This window comes from Microplitis demolitor, chromosome 8, assembly GCF_026212275.2.
Source record: "Microplitis demolitor isolate Queensland-Clemson2020A chromosome 8, iyMicDemo2.1a, whole genome shotgun sequence".
Classification (NCBI taxonomy): Eukaryota; Metazoa; Arthropoda; class Insecta; order Hymenoptera; family Braconidae; genus Microplitis; species Microplitis demolitor.
Window position 1 is genome coordinate 8,568,543 of NC_068552.1, and position 19,294 is coordinate 8,587,836.

A 19,294-nucleotide genomic window follows, 5' to 3' on the forward strand; every position below is an offset into this window, starting at 1 on the left:
TCTCGAAACCCACAAAATCAATTATTAGTTCCATTATTACTGCTTGTTAGCTTTAAACAATAGCTTAGTTAATATAAATGTATTTTCATGACAGGCTTGTTCATAATTTTTTCGATCATTAAAGTTTAATATTAATTCTTTTCTATGAGAATGTTGTAAGTCGATTTCTTTCTGTCGAATAACCAATTCTTTATTTTTTTCCTCATTCGCGTTTCTAAAATAATATGAATTTGGAATTGCATCATCCTCGAAAATATCACTTTCATCGCTTATGTCTCCAAACTCGATTTGGCCCCTTGGGTTACGCTCATTTGTGCATACGTGAAGTCTATAAAAAAGTTAATTAAATGAATATTCATAGCTAAGTTAATGAAAAATATAATAATTTTTATATACCTTAAACCTTGAGGAACCATTTTGATGATTTTTTGAGCATGCGTTATTGTAGTTTTTCCGTTTTTTCACTAATTTCAAATAGATTCTTTGCAAACTTTCTTTTTTTGGCACAGCCTGGACACGATACTTCTCGCACACTTTGAATAATTTCAATATTTTTTGCAAACGCAATTATATCGTTAACAAACTTACCGATTTCCTCGGGAGGCACGTCACCAAATAACGATTCAATAATATCATCCAGGTTATCAGTATATGGCCGGTTATGTCAAAAACATGTTCGGACTTGTCGGATGACGTCATCATCTAGAACATTCTACTGTGCAGTTGAAAAATAAACATCCCAGAGAGCCTTTGAGGCGACAATTTAACGTTAAATGGAATGGTATTTTTTTTTAACCTACTGCCAGAAGGTGGCGTTAAATTAATAGTAAAATGAGACTCTAACATTTGTCGACAATTCGTCAGTAAATTACGGACAATTTTCTGTGAAACGGCAGTTTAGAGACCTGAATCTTTTTTACCATTTATAAAGATAACTTACCGGTAATCAAGGTTGACAACATAATGCTCTTATAGACCAGCAGCAACATTTAGAGTTTTTCCGGTAGATGGCAGTGTTATTAGGTTAATTTAATTTTAAACAGAATACTCTCAAAATTATTTAGATGTTTCAAAACTAAATTATAATTTTTAAATCATTTTTATTGCATCAATTAACATTTTGTAGAATAGAATAAACGAATAAAATAGATAAATAACTTATAATAAATGAATAATTATTTGTAAGAGCTGAATATTTTTTTCTTCATGTATCAATCTTGTTGATCTTCGATCGCAGTATCTATTCTTTCTGGTTCATCCTCGCCTCTTTGTACATCTTCACTTGCTGAATACGGTTTCTTGTAGAAACTTTCGTTTACAAATCCTCGTTTTCGTCGCTTTTGAGTAGTGTTACTGTAATTTTTACGTTTTGTCCTTGAATTAGTTCTGTTGTACGCAGCCTTTAAAGCTGCTTGAACAACATTTTGGTACGTAGTCACGGTTGTGTTGGAAAACATCGATGAAAAAATTCCTGAAAAAAAAAATTTTTTAAATTAATAACAGAACAATAATAACAAACTTGTTCAGAAGTTATTTTGAAAATTGCAATTACATGGACAAAATAATTTATATACTAATAGAAATTGTGTACTAAAGTACTCACCATATAAATCGTGGTCAAGTCTTTTGCCGAAAAAAATAATATTTTTTTTCTCTGACTGCTCTTTGTCATTTATTTTAGCCAAGAGTTCCTCAGTAAACAAAATATTATCTTGCAGTACGTAACGTACGTTATCTTGTAAGGACGTTTGCCCTTGGAAATGCATTACATAAGTCTTCTGTAAATATTAAATCATTACTTTACATCTAATCAAACTAATTTAATTAACCTTATACCGGTCATTGGAAGCGAATTAACGCATTTGGTTCCGTTTTATTTTTTCAGACAATTTTCAAGTTTTAAGGTAAAAGACGCAATTAGTGACATTTTCATTAATTTTGCTAAATATTTAATTAATTTTATTATTGATTTCGATTATAATTATTTAAATTCTTATCTTTCAGACCTTTAGATCGCAAAAATTTTTAATTTCAATTTCATGTAGAACATTTTTACAAAATAAGAAAAAGTGTCGCTAATTAGTGTTAAAGCTGTCACTATTTGGGTCGTTTACCCTCATTTGTTGTACATTTCAAACTCTGTAAAAATCAAAATGAAATTTATGATTACTGTTGTAGTAAATCATCGTTGCAGTCATGAAAATACGATATGCTGCAACGTTATGCTTACAGTAACCAGTGTAAGAATATATATTAATTGATGAATTGCTCTTACAAGCTGGTTGATTTCTTCCGGTGTTGCAATCTCGTACCGATCAATATCTTCTTGACTTTTGAACGGTAGAAATGATGGAGTCACTCGTCCGTTTATTCGTTGCACTTGGCTCTGTAACCCGTCCACATGAGTCTTCATTTCACCGAAAAATAATCTGCTGTTACTATAATATTTAAATAATTTTAATCATTTACGGTCATTCATTAAGTGATGAATATAATAAAAAAATTTAATAACTGTAAGTTATTGTGATGATTTTTTACTTACTTTAATACTTGAGAATTGTTGTCAAGTTGAGTCCCCATTTCTCTGAAATTTAATAAATTGACAATAAAAATAAAAACACTCTTTTACGAAAAAAAATTTCTTAGTCAGTACTGATATTTATTCCGAAAACATCAGAAGATTTCAACTGTATCATGGTAAATGTCATACAGTTAACATCTCACGTTTTCATTATATTTCTTCATAGTAGGTTCATGTTTAACTGCGAAAGATTTGTGTTTATTTGACGAATAACCATTCAGTATACAACGGTTGCGGTGTTTAATGGGTTTTAAATTTTACTCACATCATATTTTGAGACGTTTCTCGAGACTCCGTAACGATATCTCTGCAACAATAAAAATTTTTTTAAATGTAAAAATAAAAAAAAATCGTAAACCGAAATCAAAGTATATTTATCAGATTTGCCTAAAGAGGGTAAAATCGTAAAAATCAATGATTGATGTAAATATGCATTTTACAAATTTTATTATCATTGTACCTTAAGGCCTGCTCATATGAATGAACCGTTGCTTCCATTTTCTTGAAACAATATAAATTATTTAGCCTAAATAATTTATGTAGTCAAAGACTTTTCTGTCATAAACCATTATTGAGGTAATCAGCTGACCTTTACATATAATCATATCGTTAGTTTCCTCATTTTCTTGACTAGCTCGTCAAGCTGAATCAGAAAACAGCTAACTTTTTCAAAAGTTCCGTCATGAGGACATCTTTGATTAAAAAAAAAGAATTCAACATGATTTTATAAGTTAAATGCTTATAAGGGATAATATTAAAAAGGATTTGACGGATTAGGAAGTATTCAAAATGATGAAAAATTCAATCCTTTAAATTTTTTTTTTTTTTTAATGAGGGATGTGATTGTAAGTTTTTGATGAGATCTGTTAAAAGGTTGAATGATTATTTGAATCATTACTTACATTACATTTTGGTTCAACACGTTAACATCTTCACATAAATTTTTTAATAAATTCAACATCTGGGTGGTGTTTTTGTTTTCGATCGCTGTTGCAAGATTCACTCGCTGAAACGTTTTTAAAGGTTGCAAAATATTTTCCTGATCATTTGAAGAGTGGTTTACACTGCTGAAAAGCGTAGGTCTTCTTAAAGCGTTAATGGCATGACTGCTAATGGCTTGACAGTTAAATGTACGAGGAGAATTCGGGATCTGCTGAAAAAAAAAAAAATTTCAATAGAGTTTTGCTAATTTTTCAAGTTATTTAAGCTTAAAAAATTAGAACTGATAAATTTCTAACTATTTCACATTTGTCATTTAATTTGGTTATAATATGTATGTGGTGGTATTATTTTGTGACTTAATTTAAAACAAGAGAAAAAAAAATTAATATAATAACAAAATTAATTTAAGAACGGTTTTCAGATAATTTTGTCCCAGCTTTTCTCTGAAATAAAAGCTCTAAACGCAAAATAAAGACACAGAACCGATGCTTTACTCTATGAACTAGCGAAGTGCACTTGAATTTTTTGATAACTTCCATTTGTTTACGAGAAAAGCTTGGACAAAGTTCCTATTTAATGTACAAGTGCAACAGAGATAGTACCGTTTATCCAGTTGAGTGCGAATAGAGAAACAAATGAAAACGCGTCTTAATGCTTAACATATAATAGTTTAATAATAACAAAACTTTGTTGGTGAATTATAAATGTGTACGTTAAAAAAAAAATATTTGTGTTGTGTTAATAGTCGAATACCAATAAATATCCAGTGTAAAACTATGAACTCTGACGTACATACATGCTCACATGTATACTCATATGTATATATTTAATTGATATTCACATATTTTTACAAATTGACATTGAAAAAAATGAACAGAAATTGTAAAAAAAAAGAAAACAAAAAAAAAAAAAAAAAAAAAAAAATAAACGAACAAACATGTAATTCAATCATTAAAAATTTTACTGAAATGATCTTATCTGCTGGTCTTGCATGATAAATAATTTATTTAATTTAAATAGCATATCATAAAACAATCATCGATTAATCGAATAATGTCAATCACAAATTCTTGCACAAATGTCTCACGCAATGATCAAAACTTATTCGTAATTTATAATTTTTTTTTTATCAAAACGTTATTAACAATGGAAGCCGATGGGTTCTGTATGTAAAAAGTACACAAAGCACAATGGCCGCCGCAACATAGAAGAAAGAAGGTACTTGACATGCGCGGACATGCGTATTATGGACGTCTCCATACACGACATCCTTATACAGAGAACAGTAGTTTAGGCGATGCTTTTTATTTTGTACATAGTTTATTATTTACTAAACGTAACATATTAAAAAAAACTTTTTTTACACACAGAAAAAATTTATTTATCTACAAATTTGAAAAAGAACTATTTATAATTCTCACCATTTTCTATTTCAATTGAAAATTGTGATTTGGAAACATTAAAAAAAATTATACTGTAGCTATACGTTTTTAGTTGTTATTAAATAACGCCTCATATTGAATTTGTGTACTTATAGTGATATCTCATAGTTAAACTTGGAAAATTTTGTGATTTTATTGCCTGGATGATCAAATCTTACTAATTTAATTGTAAGTATTGTACAAGCAGTAAGTGAAATAAGAAAATTTCATTCATATTTCCCCATAACCTTAATGAAATTTATGGAATTATTAGCCCACCATGTGCTTCAAAAAAAAAAAAAAAAAAAAAAAAAAAAAATTACTTAACTCATTCTAAATTTTTAATATTTTATCATATCAATCGCAGTTGGAAATAAAAATAGGCTACGTAATAAATGAGAAAATTAACTTAAAAATGAAAATTTGTTATTTTTCACTAATGGAAAAATATACTTTATATAAGAAAAGAAAACTTGATAGAAGAAATTAATTTTTGTTTTAAATTTATTTTACTCTGGTCGAAAATGTTTATTTTCATTTTTTTTTCTTGGATCAAATTAATTTTTTTTATAATATAAACAAAAATACCAAAATTCCATTATGATCCGCGGTAAACCGTTCGATTAACTTTAAATATTTTAAGTAGTGCTAAAAAATTATTTAACAATATAGGAAAAATGTTTTCACCTTGAAAAGAAATCATGTTTATGATTGGAAAAAAAAATAATTATTATGATATTTCAAGGTAAAAACGAACAACCGTTTTTGTATTTTTATTACTTATTTATTTTCTTTAGAATTTCTACGAACATGGAGTTCTGGATGACCCCGAATTTTAAGCGGCCTACCGGTAGAAAACCATGAGATGAACTGTCTTACGACCAGAGAAGAAAACGCATGAAACAAAATAAGGATTTTATACTCACTGCTAATCAACTTAAGCAATCTCTTTCAAGTACTGTAAGCCAACCTCAAGCGAGCACTTTGTATCAACCTCGAGAAGATGACTGTCATCAGGGTGGGAAAAATTTTTCATCTATGGCTCAAGCAGATAATCATTGCCATATCAAATCAAATAATCTAGGTCTCGCTGAAATTTCTGCATGAAATGTAAAAACGGTTAATGGTGTTAAAATAACAATTGCCAATGGTAGTAGCCATACTATTATTGCTATGAGTAACGAAAATGAATCTAGACAAAACCTTAATATTAGTATAGTTTCAGACTCTATTGACAGTGTTAGTAATGCCGACGTTATGCACGTAAATCACATTGATAATGATTGTTGTAAAGAAAATCGTATGACGACTTTAAAGTCTACTTTTCATAATAGCAATAATCAAAATCTTGAGTTCACTTTTGAAAATTTTATTCATAATATAGGTAAATGTATAGTTGATAATGAAATAACTTTAGCTCAGAGTAAAGCATTTTTGCACGTATTACGTACTCATCCTCAATTGGAAATGTTACCAAAAGATTCTCGGTACAATAATAAAAACACCTCGTAACCAACTCGTACTGAAAATAGTATTTCCAGGGGAATATCTTCGTATTGACTTAGAATGTACGTTAAAGTCAATATTAAATCGTGTTGCAACGGAATTAATTCCTGAAAAGTTATTAATAGATTTTAGTACGGACGGAGCCGAATTAAATAAACAATTCCAGTTCTGGCCCATACAAATTCGTGTTGTGAATATTGTGTCTCAGAAAAATCCGGAACTTGTTGGTATTTTTGTGGGTGAGAGTAAACCGAATAACTTTACAGAATTTTTTGATGATTTTGTGAAAGAAGCCAATGATTCAATTTCAAAAGGCGGTGTTTTTTTTAATAATCGTTTAATTTCGATGAAATTTCCCTGTTACATCGTAGATGCTCCAACTCGCGCGTATGCCCTTGGTACTATATCCCATAATGAAACGTATCCTTGCTCCAAATGTATTGTTGGAGGCATTACGTTGTTACGTCCAGCTCAGATGCTGAACTTTTTATATAAAATTGGATTTTCTTATTAAAATTACGTAGCGATCAAATTTTATTTTTCTTCAATAATTCTAGAGCGATAAAAAATAATTTAGTTGTAAAAAACAAAAAAAATTTAAAAATTAGTAAATTCGTTTGCTCTGACGCACGTAAAAATATTAGAACAAACAACCAAATGCATTTCTAATGACCCCTCGGCCTACAATAGAGAAAAGGCCCAAAGGCCAGCTGCAAATACTTTTTAAAAAACAATTAACGGCTTATCTACAGAAACGTACGTAAAATATTTAGAAGAAATGTTAACAGCGACTCATTTTTTAATAAATAGAATAAATGAAGTACATAATCTTATAAGCTCTTACATTTTGTAAGTGCACTTTTGTAGATAATATTTAGGTGTCCACATAAACGTAAAATAGATACCCAAAGAAATGATTTTAATGACACGTTGTCCAAAATATTGAAAAGAATAATGTTAAATGAAATAAATTTTAAATAAACGACTTTTTAGCGAAAATATTCACCTAAATAATACGAAAATAAATTTTACCTAAAGGAAATTCAAATAAATAATTTTTAAATAAAGAAATTTAACTAAGAAGAGTATCTACATAAATAATATTAAAATAAATAATTCCTATTAATTAAACAAATAAACTAATAATATTACATTAGTAAATTTATAAGAATGAGTACATTAATCGGTGGGACGCCAATCAATGATGAAATTCATTAAATGAATGAGTAATTTTGGCAATAAACAAAATCATTACAAATAAATTAATTGAATTTAAATAAATGAAATTCATGTGATTAGATTTAAATTTAATATAAATGAAATAAGTAAAATTTATACAACTTGAATAATAATCACCTACTAAAATTAATAATTTTGAAATAGTAAATATTATATTAATAATTTATCAATATTATAAATAAACTAAAAATTACTATCATAAATGAAATATTGTACATGTGGGTGTAGGTGTGGTCGTGCACGCACATAGGCCCGCATTCAGGCGTGCCTTTACCACTTTCCCGAAGAAAATTCATAGGGAAAGGGAAAGGACCCAAAGGAATTGTACTCCGATTGGACACATTTTTCCCCCGAACAATAGACGAAATAGGACAAAATAAAACACGTAAAAAGGGCCGAAAAATCTAAAATAGTGAGTTTTTTTTTAGTAGCAGTTTCTCAGTCACAGAGTTTCAGTCTCAGTTCTCAGTCCTCGGTCGGTAAAGATGAGAAAATTTAAGTACAAGTGTTCTCACACTTTACACTAGTTCCATACTAGTTTTTCATTTACAAGTGTTCTCACACTTCTACATTAGTTCTGTACTAGTTTTTGTTTTTATATACAAGTGTCCTCACACTTTATTTTATTAATTATATTACTAGTGTTTAGTAAATGTTGTGTCAGTCTAAATATAGAAACACTTCCAACGCACGGAAAGATTATAAAAGAATGTATTGCATTCAAAATTCTATAGTCCTCTCTAGTATTTAAAATGAATTTCATCGTTACCATTTTCTTGTAAATTAGAGTCGGCTGACTAGCCACCTAATACTTTTGATATCAAGTTATTGTACTCACATAATCAAAATTTTCCATTGTATAATATATAGTAGTTAAATTCGTATATTCAACATCTTTCATTTAAAAACAAACCTTCCAGATAATTACTTAGTGTGATCTCGGTCTATTGGTCGAAAGACTAGGACCGAAAATAATAATAATAACGTCCAACATCACAGTGCAAGCTACTAGTTGGACATAACAACGTATAAAATAGCAAAACGCTTTCCCGAAATGAACTGTACGGAAATAACTAATTCTGATTTTCGATCGAGAAAAGATGTAGACCATTACTTGAAAAAATCAGCTATTCATGACTTAAATATAAATTTGGTAAAACAAGTGCCTTTTGATTACATGCATCTTGTATGCTTAGGAGTTATGAAGAAATTGATAGAATCACTAATTTTTGGAAAGTGTTCGATGGGAAAATTACAAAATTTTGAAGTTAACTTTTTATCGAATCTTCTCTTAACATTACAAAATTATTGCCCACGAGAGTTTGCTAGAATCCCACGAGAAATAGAAAATTATAGTAAATATAAAGCGACTGAGTTTCGACAATTATTGCTGTATACTTTTATTGTAGCTTCTTCAGGAATAAATACGGAGTAGTAATATAATCATTTCTTCTATCTACATGCTGCTATGCTCGTGTTATTAAATAATGATTCACCGTTAGAAAATATAAATTTCGCAGATGAAGCGCTTAAACGTTTTGTAATTGAGGCGGAAAATATTTATGGATTAGAATTTATGTCATACAATATTGATGGTCTCCTTCATCTTGTAACAGATTATAAAAATTTCGGTTCTTTAGAGTCTACGTCCGCATTTCGATACGAAAACTGCATGAAAAAATACCGTGGTTATGTACGAAAATCGAATTAACGTCTACAGCAAATTCACAAACGTATCAGTGAAGAGTAACTTTTTCAGTCATCTGATAATATTAAAACTGCTGAATCATTCAAAGCTTATGGAGAGCACGAAAACGGGCCAATACTGGATATAATAAAGGTCCATGGTTGTTTACAATATAAAAATTTAAAATCACCAAAGTTTTTTTATTCAATTCAAGCTAATGAAAATACGATTATCACCAACGACAATCAAATCGGTTTAATAAAAAACATAATTTACTGTAAGAATAATTATTTTTTTGCCGTGCAGTTGTTTAAAAAATTACAGCCATTTAATTCGACTTTATCAAAACCTTCCACAATTTTGTGGAGTGTTGTTATGTTTAGATTTAGATGATGAAATTTCTTATATACTGTACACTGAAGTAATGAGTAAATGTTTTCGCATGCCAATATGGTTAAAAAAAACGTTATCTCCGCATGTAAACGATGAACAACTAAATAATGCTTATTTAGCATTTGTTATGTCGTAAAAAATGTAATTATATGTCTTAGTTGTAAATAATATATTTTATCGTTAACCTTCTGTGCTTTTCTTGTATTGTATTTCAATAATGAAAAATATTGATTTGTAATAATAATGTACAAACAGGTTAAAAAGTGTTAAAAATATGATTTTTAAAATGTGGCATTCATTTATTTTATCAAAAAACTTCTAAAATTGACCAACTCTTACAGAATATTGTAAGCATTAATCTATTTCCTTCAATTTAATTTTAAATCAAATGTAATGATACTGATATCAGCTGATATCTGTTAATTGTTGAAATTTTTGTAATTAATTATGATGAAAAAAAATATTTTTAATAATTCACACTTTGAGTTTTTTAAAATTTGCACACATGGAGTAATTTGAATAATTTTTTTTCATAATAATTTATTTATTTTTGTATGTCTGTCAACTTCAGTGTCATCAAATTTAACTTGAGCATTTTTACAGTAATTGTGATAAAAAAAATTGCATGTAATTTTATAATTATTGAAAAGCGATTAATCTATGCATGTATTATACATTCATTTTAATTAATTAATATTTATTTTTCTTCTCTAACTACAGTTCTGCGTAGTATAAAATATGAAAATTATGAATCATGTGAAATTTCAACTGTAGGAACTTTCAGTGTTTCATAACTGAACATAATTATAAAAATTTCTATTTCTCAGACTGAATATCCAAAGTAATTTTTTTAATACAACATTTATCTTCATTCTAAAATAATACTAAAATTGTTCATAAAATTACACCATCGATTACATTAATTTATTCAGTTTTCAAATAAATCTTCAATTTTTTTAATAGTCGTAAAGTTAAATTATGAGTAATTCCTAATTTCATCTTGTACTCATATTTACTACACAAAATACTGACAGCGAATTACTAAGTAAGTATTATAATCAATATCACGACAAATTTTACAGTTATTTTAATTTCGATTTGACGACAACTGTTACTGTACAACTGTTACCCCTAAATTACCTTCGATTTCCGATGGTAGACTTAAGTTAAGTTACTATTCAAATATACTGCAAGTTGTCATCAACTACCAAAAAAGTTAAACTTGCCTTGACTTTGTTGTTAACTGGAGAACAAGCTTTTACTAAGTAATCTTTTGTTGAGTAACGCTGTCTATCTGGGATGTTACTACGCAGTTAGAAATAGAACAAAGGAAAAAAAAAGTTCAGCCTTGTCGGATGACGCCATCATCAACAAAAAAGAGGGGCGGGCGGCTACACCTCTAGATGGCATGCTCTTGCATGCTTCTCTCAAGTGCTCATAACCCCCCTAGTTTGAATATATCAAACTTCAAATCATACATTTGCGTGTGCATATTGCATTAATCAGGGTAGGCTACGCTCGTGTCAGCTCTGGGGTTAAGTACAAACACGATGCCAAAACCTGTGACCTGATAGGCAAGCCGAGAACCCACTCTAGTCATTAATGAAATTACAAGGCGCGATCTATTATAAAACGAGCTCAAAACAGTCGATAGAATTAGAAATGGTAGACATGAGCTCAAAATGGTGGATAAGAGCTCCAAATGGCGGATAAGAACTCGAAATGGCTGCGAATTAGCATCCAACGGGCCCCAGATAAGCTGAGCTCGCTCGGTAAAAAAGACTGCGTATAACACGAAGCAGATGCCAATTAGCATCCAAATGGTATAAATTAGCGCCAAGATGATGTTAAAAAGGTCCTAGATGTGCTCAAATGATGCCAATTAGCGTCAAAAGGGCCCTAGATAAGCACATCAATAGCCGACACGTTATCATCAATCGCCAACTTACCATCCGCCGGTACGACAGAACACGCCAGCGACTGGTATATTACCACCCGTCAGTACATTTGAAATCGATCGCGTCAGTCGTTTCGAAAATATTTAGAAAAAACCGTTTTTCACCATTTCTTTCTCCCGCGATAACTCTCGAACGAATTATCCGATTTTAATGTTTGAGGTAGCAATCGACGCGTTTTATTGGGTACTAGAGCTGATTAGAAGTCGACCGTATGAGTCGTTTCTGAGAAATCAATAAAAAACTAAAAAAAAAAATTTTTTTTTTTTCGTAATTCGCAAATGTTTTCGAGTCTATTCGATCAAATGATCTGAAATTTTCAAGAAAGTTGACGGCCAACAATCTCTTTCGATTGCCGCCTTAAATATCCAAATCGATCCATTAGTTAAAAAGTTACAAAGAGTTTACATACATACACACACACACACACACACACACACACACACACACACACACACACACACACACACACACACACACACACACACACATACATACACACACTCGGGCATCATTCTGCAAATAGTCAGAATAGCTTCCTAGGACCTCAAAACGTCGACATCTGATGAAAACTCGATTTTCAAAAATCGGGGTGAAAACAATAACTTCCCGAAATTTTTGAAAATCGTCGATTTTCTTAGCGGGAAGTTAAACAAAAATTTTTTTTTAGTTTTTTATTGATTTCTCAGAAACGACTCATACGATCGACTTCTAATCAGCTCTAGTACTCAATAAAACGCGTCGATTGCCACCTCAAGCATCAAAATAGGATAATTCGTTCGAGAGTTATCGCGGGAGAAAGAAATGGTGAAAAATGGTTTTTTCTAAATATTTTTGAAACGACTGACGCGATCGATTTCAAATTTTAATCAGCTCTAGAATTCAATAAAACGCGCCGATTGCCGCCTTAGACATCTCAATCGGTTAATTTAAAAACGACTTGATGAATCAATTCAAAAATCTGATCAGTTATGGAACTCAATAAAACATGTCGATTGTCGCCTTGAACGTCTTAATCGGTTTATTCGTTCGAGAGATATCGTTTGAAAAAAAAATCGTAAAAAACGTATTCTTTCGAAAACAAAGGCATACAATAGTATTTTCGAGCTCGAAGAGAAAATGAATCTACAACAATTTTCTGAGCTCAAAGAGCTCGAAATAGGCGGGAAGTTTTGGGGCTGGCCCGCAGGGTCAACCGACAGACCGATTTTTTTTCCTGAAAAGGTGTTGGTGCAAAAAATTTTCAATTTACTTATAAGCTATTTTAGCTCTGTCGCAATGGATGAGTTTTCTTTTTCCTGGTTTATATTCAATTTCTATATCGTTTTTATCTGGGAAAATTTCTGTAACTTTATACGGACCTAAATAATTATCATCAAATTTACCATCTCTCTGATTCTTTACTAAGAATATATGTTGACCTATTTTGAAATTTACTGGATTAATTTTTTTATCATACCGTACTTTGTATCTTTGTTTTGAATTTTCTAAATTTTGTCTTGCTTCTTTCCGTGATTCTAATAATCTAGTTGCAAGTTCCTTAACAAAATCTGCGTATGTAGGAATCTCGTCTAGATAGGAAAATTCTGATGGTAATCGTGCTTCTTTACCAAAAACTAATTTATACGGCGTAAATTTCGTACCTTCACGTACACTCGTGTTGTAAGCAAAAGTGGCATGAGGCAACCATTTATCCCAATCATCGTGACTTGTAAAATGTTTAATATAATCAGTTAAAACTTGATGGCTTCTCTGGAGAGAACCATTTGATTGAGGGTGGAAAGCTGTTGTCTTAATTTGTTTCATTTTTTAAATTTTGGCTACGCAACCAATTACTTTACCCATCAAATTTTGACCTTGGTCTGTTAAAATTACTTTCAGGTAACCGTGTTTTAATATAAAATTCTCGACTAATACTATCGCGATATCTTTGGCCGCCATGGACACTAAAAGTATTGCAAAACAATATTTTGAAAGATCATCTTGCATCATTGAAATAATGAATATCCGTTAGCTGATGTTTTGTTTGGTACTACTATATCGAATGCTAATTTATCCCATACTTCTGCGGATATGTCTGTAATGACCATCAGCTGTTTTGTGTTTGTTCTAACTAATTTCTTTTTCTAGCAACTAATACATTTTCTCACGAAATCTTCAACATGTTTTTTGATATTATCCCAAAAATATTTCTGTCTAACTCTATTATAAGTCTTAGTTACTCAGTTATGTCCTGCTATTGAAGTTTCTTGATTTTCGGCTATTATTTTTTGTCTTTCCCCCACTGGAGATATTATTATTTCATCTTTACAAATAATTATTTTTAAATCGGTACTTTTGAAAATTTTAGAAATAATATTTTTAATTTTTGTCCAAATTGTTTTTGATAAGTTGCTTCTACCTTGAGAAATACTAGCTGATTTTATTTTTGATTTTTCCATTTTATAACGTATACCTAGCTGAATTTTCGTGACGGGGACGCGAAATAGCCCAATATAGCGTATGAGGTCGCCCACGCGTAATATCAAATAACAATAATAAATAATAATAAACGATATTAAATGACAATAAATATCGAGATTGAATTAAAATGAAATAATAAAATTTTAAACAATGATTAAATTATAAATAATAAATATTTGTCGTGCCTGGACCAGCTCCTCAGGCTGGGTAAGTGCACGCAGGCGCCAGACCGTTTATTTAAAACGGACAAAACTTTATTCAGGGAGAAAATTTACGAGGAAAAGATCCGAGCAAGTGATTCATGACAAAGCGGATAAACAACACAAGAACATAAAATAATAATAGAAAAATTTTGCAAATAAATAATAAATAATTACGTATAAGTAATAATAAATAAGATCTGCAAAAATGAAAATAAGCAGTAAGAAAAGATCCAGGGAAAATAAATATTAAATTTTCCCCGACAGCTGTTGGTTTCCACGTTTTAATTTTTATAACAATATAAAATTTAATAATATTTCACAATATTTAGTTTTGTGTAAATTTATTACAATAATAACATTCGGTGATTACCAAAAATACAATTAAAATCGTTATACATTTCAACCACTGGTGGTAGTTTTTATCGCACAATTATTGCAGTACCAAAACAAATTATATAAACTCAATAAACCCAAAATAAATATAATTTAATTTAATTAATAATATTCATTTTAATTTTGAATAAAAGAAACAATTATTTCACTTAAATATTCCCAAGATGATGAATAATAATAATATCTTTATTTCATTTACTCTCTCAGCACTTGTGAGAAGGAGAAAGATACGGGATTTATCCTCACTCACACTCAAAATAATAAATTTTTCGGTATTAAATCAATTTATAATTTTTAAACAAAAAGTTAAATTATAATTTTAGACCGCTAGGGCAAGTAAATAAAGCAAAATGAAAAAAAAAATATAAAGTTACTCAATTATTTTAAATAATAATGAATATAAATAATAATAAATACCTATAATAATGCTTAATATTTTTTTTTTCTTCAAATATTCCGAGTGAGAATTTTTGACCCAAGTGGTGATGTCAGTACTTGAGGAATTTACTCGAGTACTTCATGCGCTCTATAGATATATATACTATAGATGTATATATATGTATACCGGCAACGCTTCTCCACGTTGCATTCAACTAATATATACATATATCTACTTCGAAATATCAGAATATATTCACCAATAGTAAACAATAATAAAAATTAATGATAATGATTTTTAATAGAAATCATGTATCATCCAGTATCTATTATCAATAAATTAATTTACCTCACCGCGGCGACCAACAACTACCGGGGGAGGTTATCACATGAAAAATAGATGCCGCGAAAGAAATTCAAAGTACTTATTCAAAATTTATGATCTCCAATGATAAAAAATATGATGGATTGACCAATACGGAACAAAATCACCCGATGGACTTAAATAATTATCTTTATTGTTTTCCAAACTAAATAATTAATGCACGGTTTTACAATTTAATCAAATATAGCGTCTATGCACAATGCCAGTCCGTATCTTTCTGAATTAATTACCCTTTCCTCCACCTGTTGGTCGTCGCGCACGTGGCACCACCATCGCCCTTAATTACTATTATAATTATTTCTATTAGCCTTGGGCCTAATTTTAAATTAAAATATAAAATATAAAAATAATCCTTCAATACCTGAATGACACATGATTAATAAATTAAATATATAAACTACGTATTTATAACTTATTAAATTGACGTCGGAATCATAGCCGAGGTATCGATTTACCGTTACCCGGCGGTCAACATTCTCAACTAAACTGGCATCCTTAGTCGGATGACAAATTTAAATAAAATAATACATTAGACAATCGTTGGGGCATAATGTTGCACTGGATTATGCATCCCAACTGTCTCAAAATTATAAATGAAAACTTAAAATTAATATAAACCAATTATTTGTATTTTTAAATTACAAATTAAAATTTATTCACACATGTGCTCTCTCATACTCAGCGCGCATGCGCTAGCACCATGCACGGACCACTGTCTCCACCGGTGAAATGGCGGAATGCCCGCGTAACGACTCAAATTCAAATATAAAATTACAATATTCAACTTACAACTAAATAAAAATTAAATAATTTCAATCGTTACGTGACAATTTATAACTTTTAATTTTTGAAAGCTTTACAATAATCTTTTTTAGTTGGTGTAACTCGACTATTACTTTGAGTTACTAGCGCAAGTATTTTTTTTTAGATGTTCCCATTTTGAATACTTGACCCGTTTTATAATCTATTAAAGGATTGAATTTTAAATATCCTGACTCTAATAACTGTTTTCCAATTTCGCTTGGTACGGTGCCGTCCCCGTTAATAAAACATAAATAACAATTCTTCTGCATTTTCAAATTATCTTTGTTTCGTGTACGTTCTCTTTATTATAGTCATTTGAAGTATTTGAAATTATAGACACGTTATCGTCGGTGTCTATTTCTTCGTTAGATAAATTGTCGTTTGCTAGTATGATCGCATCATTGTTTGATTTGTTTTGATTCCCGTCTGAATTTAATTGTGTCAAACTTTGTCGTTTGTCTACTTCATTATCAGATGAGTTTATTTGTTCAAGTTGGTCAGAATTTTGGCCATTTAAGAAATGTATTTGTTCTATCTGTTCAAAATTTTCGACGTAAGCTCAATTCATATGTTGATCGAAATTCAGGTGGTTAAATGAATTTATTCATTCAGGCGATTTTTAATTTTGATCAGTAGGTGAATTTAGTGTAGGATTTTGTGATTCTCTACGTGAGGTAGTTTGTTGTGAATTTACTGGACTTGTATTTTCATTTATTGTTGACAATCTATCATAAGTCCGTTTATTATTAAAATTTTGTTGACGTTTGATTGCTTTTAGAGTAACCAATGTGTTTGGCAATTTGGGTTGTAAATTTTTACGACTTGGCTTTTTGGTTTTATTTTTAAAATTTTTTGCAATGTGTTGTATTTTATTTGGAATCTGCTTTTGTATACGTGTATGTTAATCGTAGTCTGTACCGAATGAACATGTTTTGATTTTACCTTTTTTTAGTCGATCTACGTAGTTCCGGTGTAATTTTATTAGAATGTGTTTGTTCTGTATCAGTACCGTGAGGTCTGTTCTTTTCTGCGTCTGTTGAATTTAGGTTTATTTTTGTAGTATTCGTTTTTGTCTTTTCTGTATTTTTATTGTCTATTTTTTTCGGTGTTATTGTGTTAGTTTTTATGGTTGTTGTTTCGTCGAGTGATTTTACTGTCATGGGTTCAATTACAAAAGAATTTTCTCCTACGTCGTTAGTTTAAATGTTTATGTTGTTTTTTGGTTCAATATGAATTAGCGCAGAGACATCCATATTTTTTGGATGATCGCCTCCTTTGTCAGAAGACCAAAGGATTGCACCTCCCATATCTTTTTTATTTACGGATTTGGGTTTGATAGGAGTTCTTGGGGGAATAGGGATTGTTTCAATAGGTGATTCAGTACTAATGTCATTTGAATTCTCTAAATATATATTTTTGAATAAGTCAATACTGTCTCGTTAGTGTTCGATTCGTCGTCTGAAGTTTATGAAATAAATTATTTTTTCAATTTCCTTGTTTTATTTATTTATTTTTCTACGTATACGCATTGATGGAGAAGGTGTAAATTCTGCCATTGTGGTTGTTCTTTTAATGTAGAGAGGGATCAATTTATTTGTAGAATTTTTATATCTTTATTGTCTGTCTGTCTTTTTGGACACGAATGTAAAGGCGTAGTTTGTGTTCGTATATTTTGTGATAATGTTAATGGAGAGCTAGTGTTTTTAGGGCTATCAGTAATCTGTGGACGTGGCGATTTAGGTGATAAGATTATATTACGAGATTTTTGATGTTGTAGAAAATTTTTGGAATTACTGGAAATATAAGACAATCCGAAATCTGTCAAATCAGATTCGCCACTTAAATTTGAAGGGTTATTTTTTATAAGATTTTTTCTTAGTGCTACCGCGTCGTAAATGTCTCCTGAGGACGATGATGCGTCGGAATAATCAGGAAGTATAATAGACTTATTTGATTCAAAATTTTCGAAAGGTTTTCTTTTATTACTTTTTAAATTTTCATTAGATTTTACTTTATTATTTCTTTTTTTATTTTGATTTTCACTATCAAGCTCGGAATTTTTATCCAAAGGATTTCGAGGATTATAACTTTTCAAGTTGTTATTTACTTTATCATTTTTATCTTTATTATTATCTATTTTTGATTCGGTTTCTGAAATTTTTTCATATGGATTATACCGTCTGACGTCAGATTTTTTCTTTTTTAAATTTTTATTTTTACCAATATATATGTTTTTGTCATCTTCACCTAACCGTTGGTTGATAGGGTGATCAGTCCTATTGTCAACGCTTGTGTGTTTGACGATTGGTTTTGGAGGTCCAACCGCTTGAGTTCTTGGCTCAAGAATTTTACGTTTTTCGACCGAAGTTGTAAGATCGACAGCTTACGTATTTTGCTCAACTATTTGAATTTTTGAATTAATTTTTCTAACTCCGTCGACTGAGTTAGTCGCAATTTTATTTTTGTCGCGAATTATTTTATTATTTGTAAAATTTTTCTCTGAACTTGATTTATTTTAATTATTATTTTTAAATCATTTATTTTTATTATTATTTTCGAATTTTAATTTTTCATTTGAACTACTCCACTTGATATTTTTATGATATTTAGATTTTTTCGTAACCTCTCTACCATTATCTGAAAGATTTGAACTCCTTAATCTAGCGATTCCGGGTTTTCCAGGTCGCCGTTTAATTTTAATTAGGTAAACTTCGCGGTTTTCAACTGTTGAGTTACGCGATAAAGCGTCCGCATTTGTATTTATTTTACCTGCATTATATAACACGATATATTCGAACTCTTTAAGCCGTTCTCTCCATCTCATTACACGCGATGTTGGGTCATTCATATTATTTACCCAAACAAGTGGACTGTGATCGGTGACAAGAGTGAACTCTCTGCCATAGAGATACGGTCGAAATGTTTTTATACCAAATAAAGCTGC

General features: G+C 30.1%; 1 protein-coding gene across 3 annotated transcripts in view; it reads right to left on the bottom strand.

Annotated features, from left to right (window-relative positions):
* Window positions 1–1,184: 1,184 nt before the first annotated feature.
* LOC103574263 (uncharacterized) overlaps window positions 1,185–19,294 on the bottom strand; it is a 34,735-nt gene continuing 16,625 nt past the window's right edge. Inside the window, exons 1-8 of one of the 3 annotated variants that reach the window (XM_014444042.2) lie at window positions 4,126–4,358; window positions 3,484–3,731; window positions 3,042–3,170; window positions 2,847–2,888; window positions 2,543–2,584; window positions 2,276–2,438; window positions 1,604–1,778; window positions 1,185–1,471 (exon numbers count right to left, since the gene is read on the bottom strand). In XM_014444042.2, coding sequence (XP_014299528.1) covers window positions 1,212–1,471; window positions 1,604–1,778; window positions 2,276–2,438; window positions 2,543–2,584; window positions 2,847–2,888; window positions 3,042–3,079 — 720 coding nt within the window. In that variant the 5' untranslated portion in view covers window positions 3,080–3,170; window positions 3,484–3,731; window positions 4,126–4,358 and the 3' untranslated portion in view covers window positions 1,185–1,211. Of the gene's footprint in view, window positions 1,472–1,603; window positions 1,779–2,275; window positions 2,439–2,542; window positions 2,585–2,846; window positions 2,889–3,041; window positions 3,274–3,483; window positions 3,735–4,125; window positions 4,359–19,294 lie in introns of those variants that run through there. The other 2 variants (XM_053741080.1, XM_053741081.1) reach the window with 2 other exon arrangements.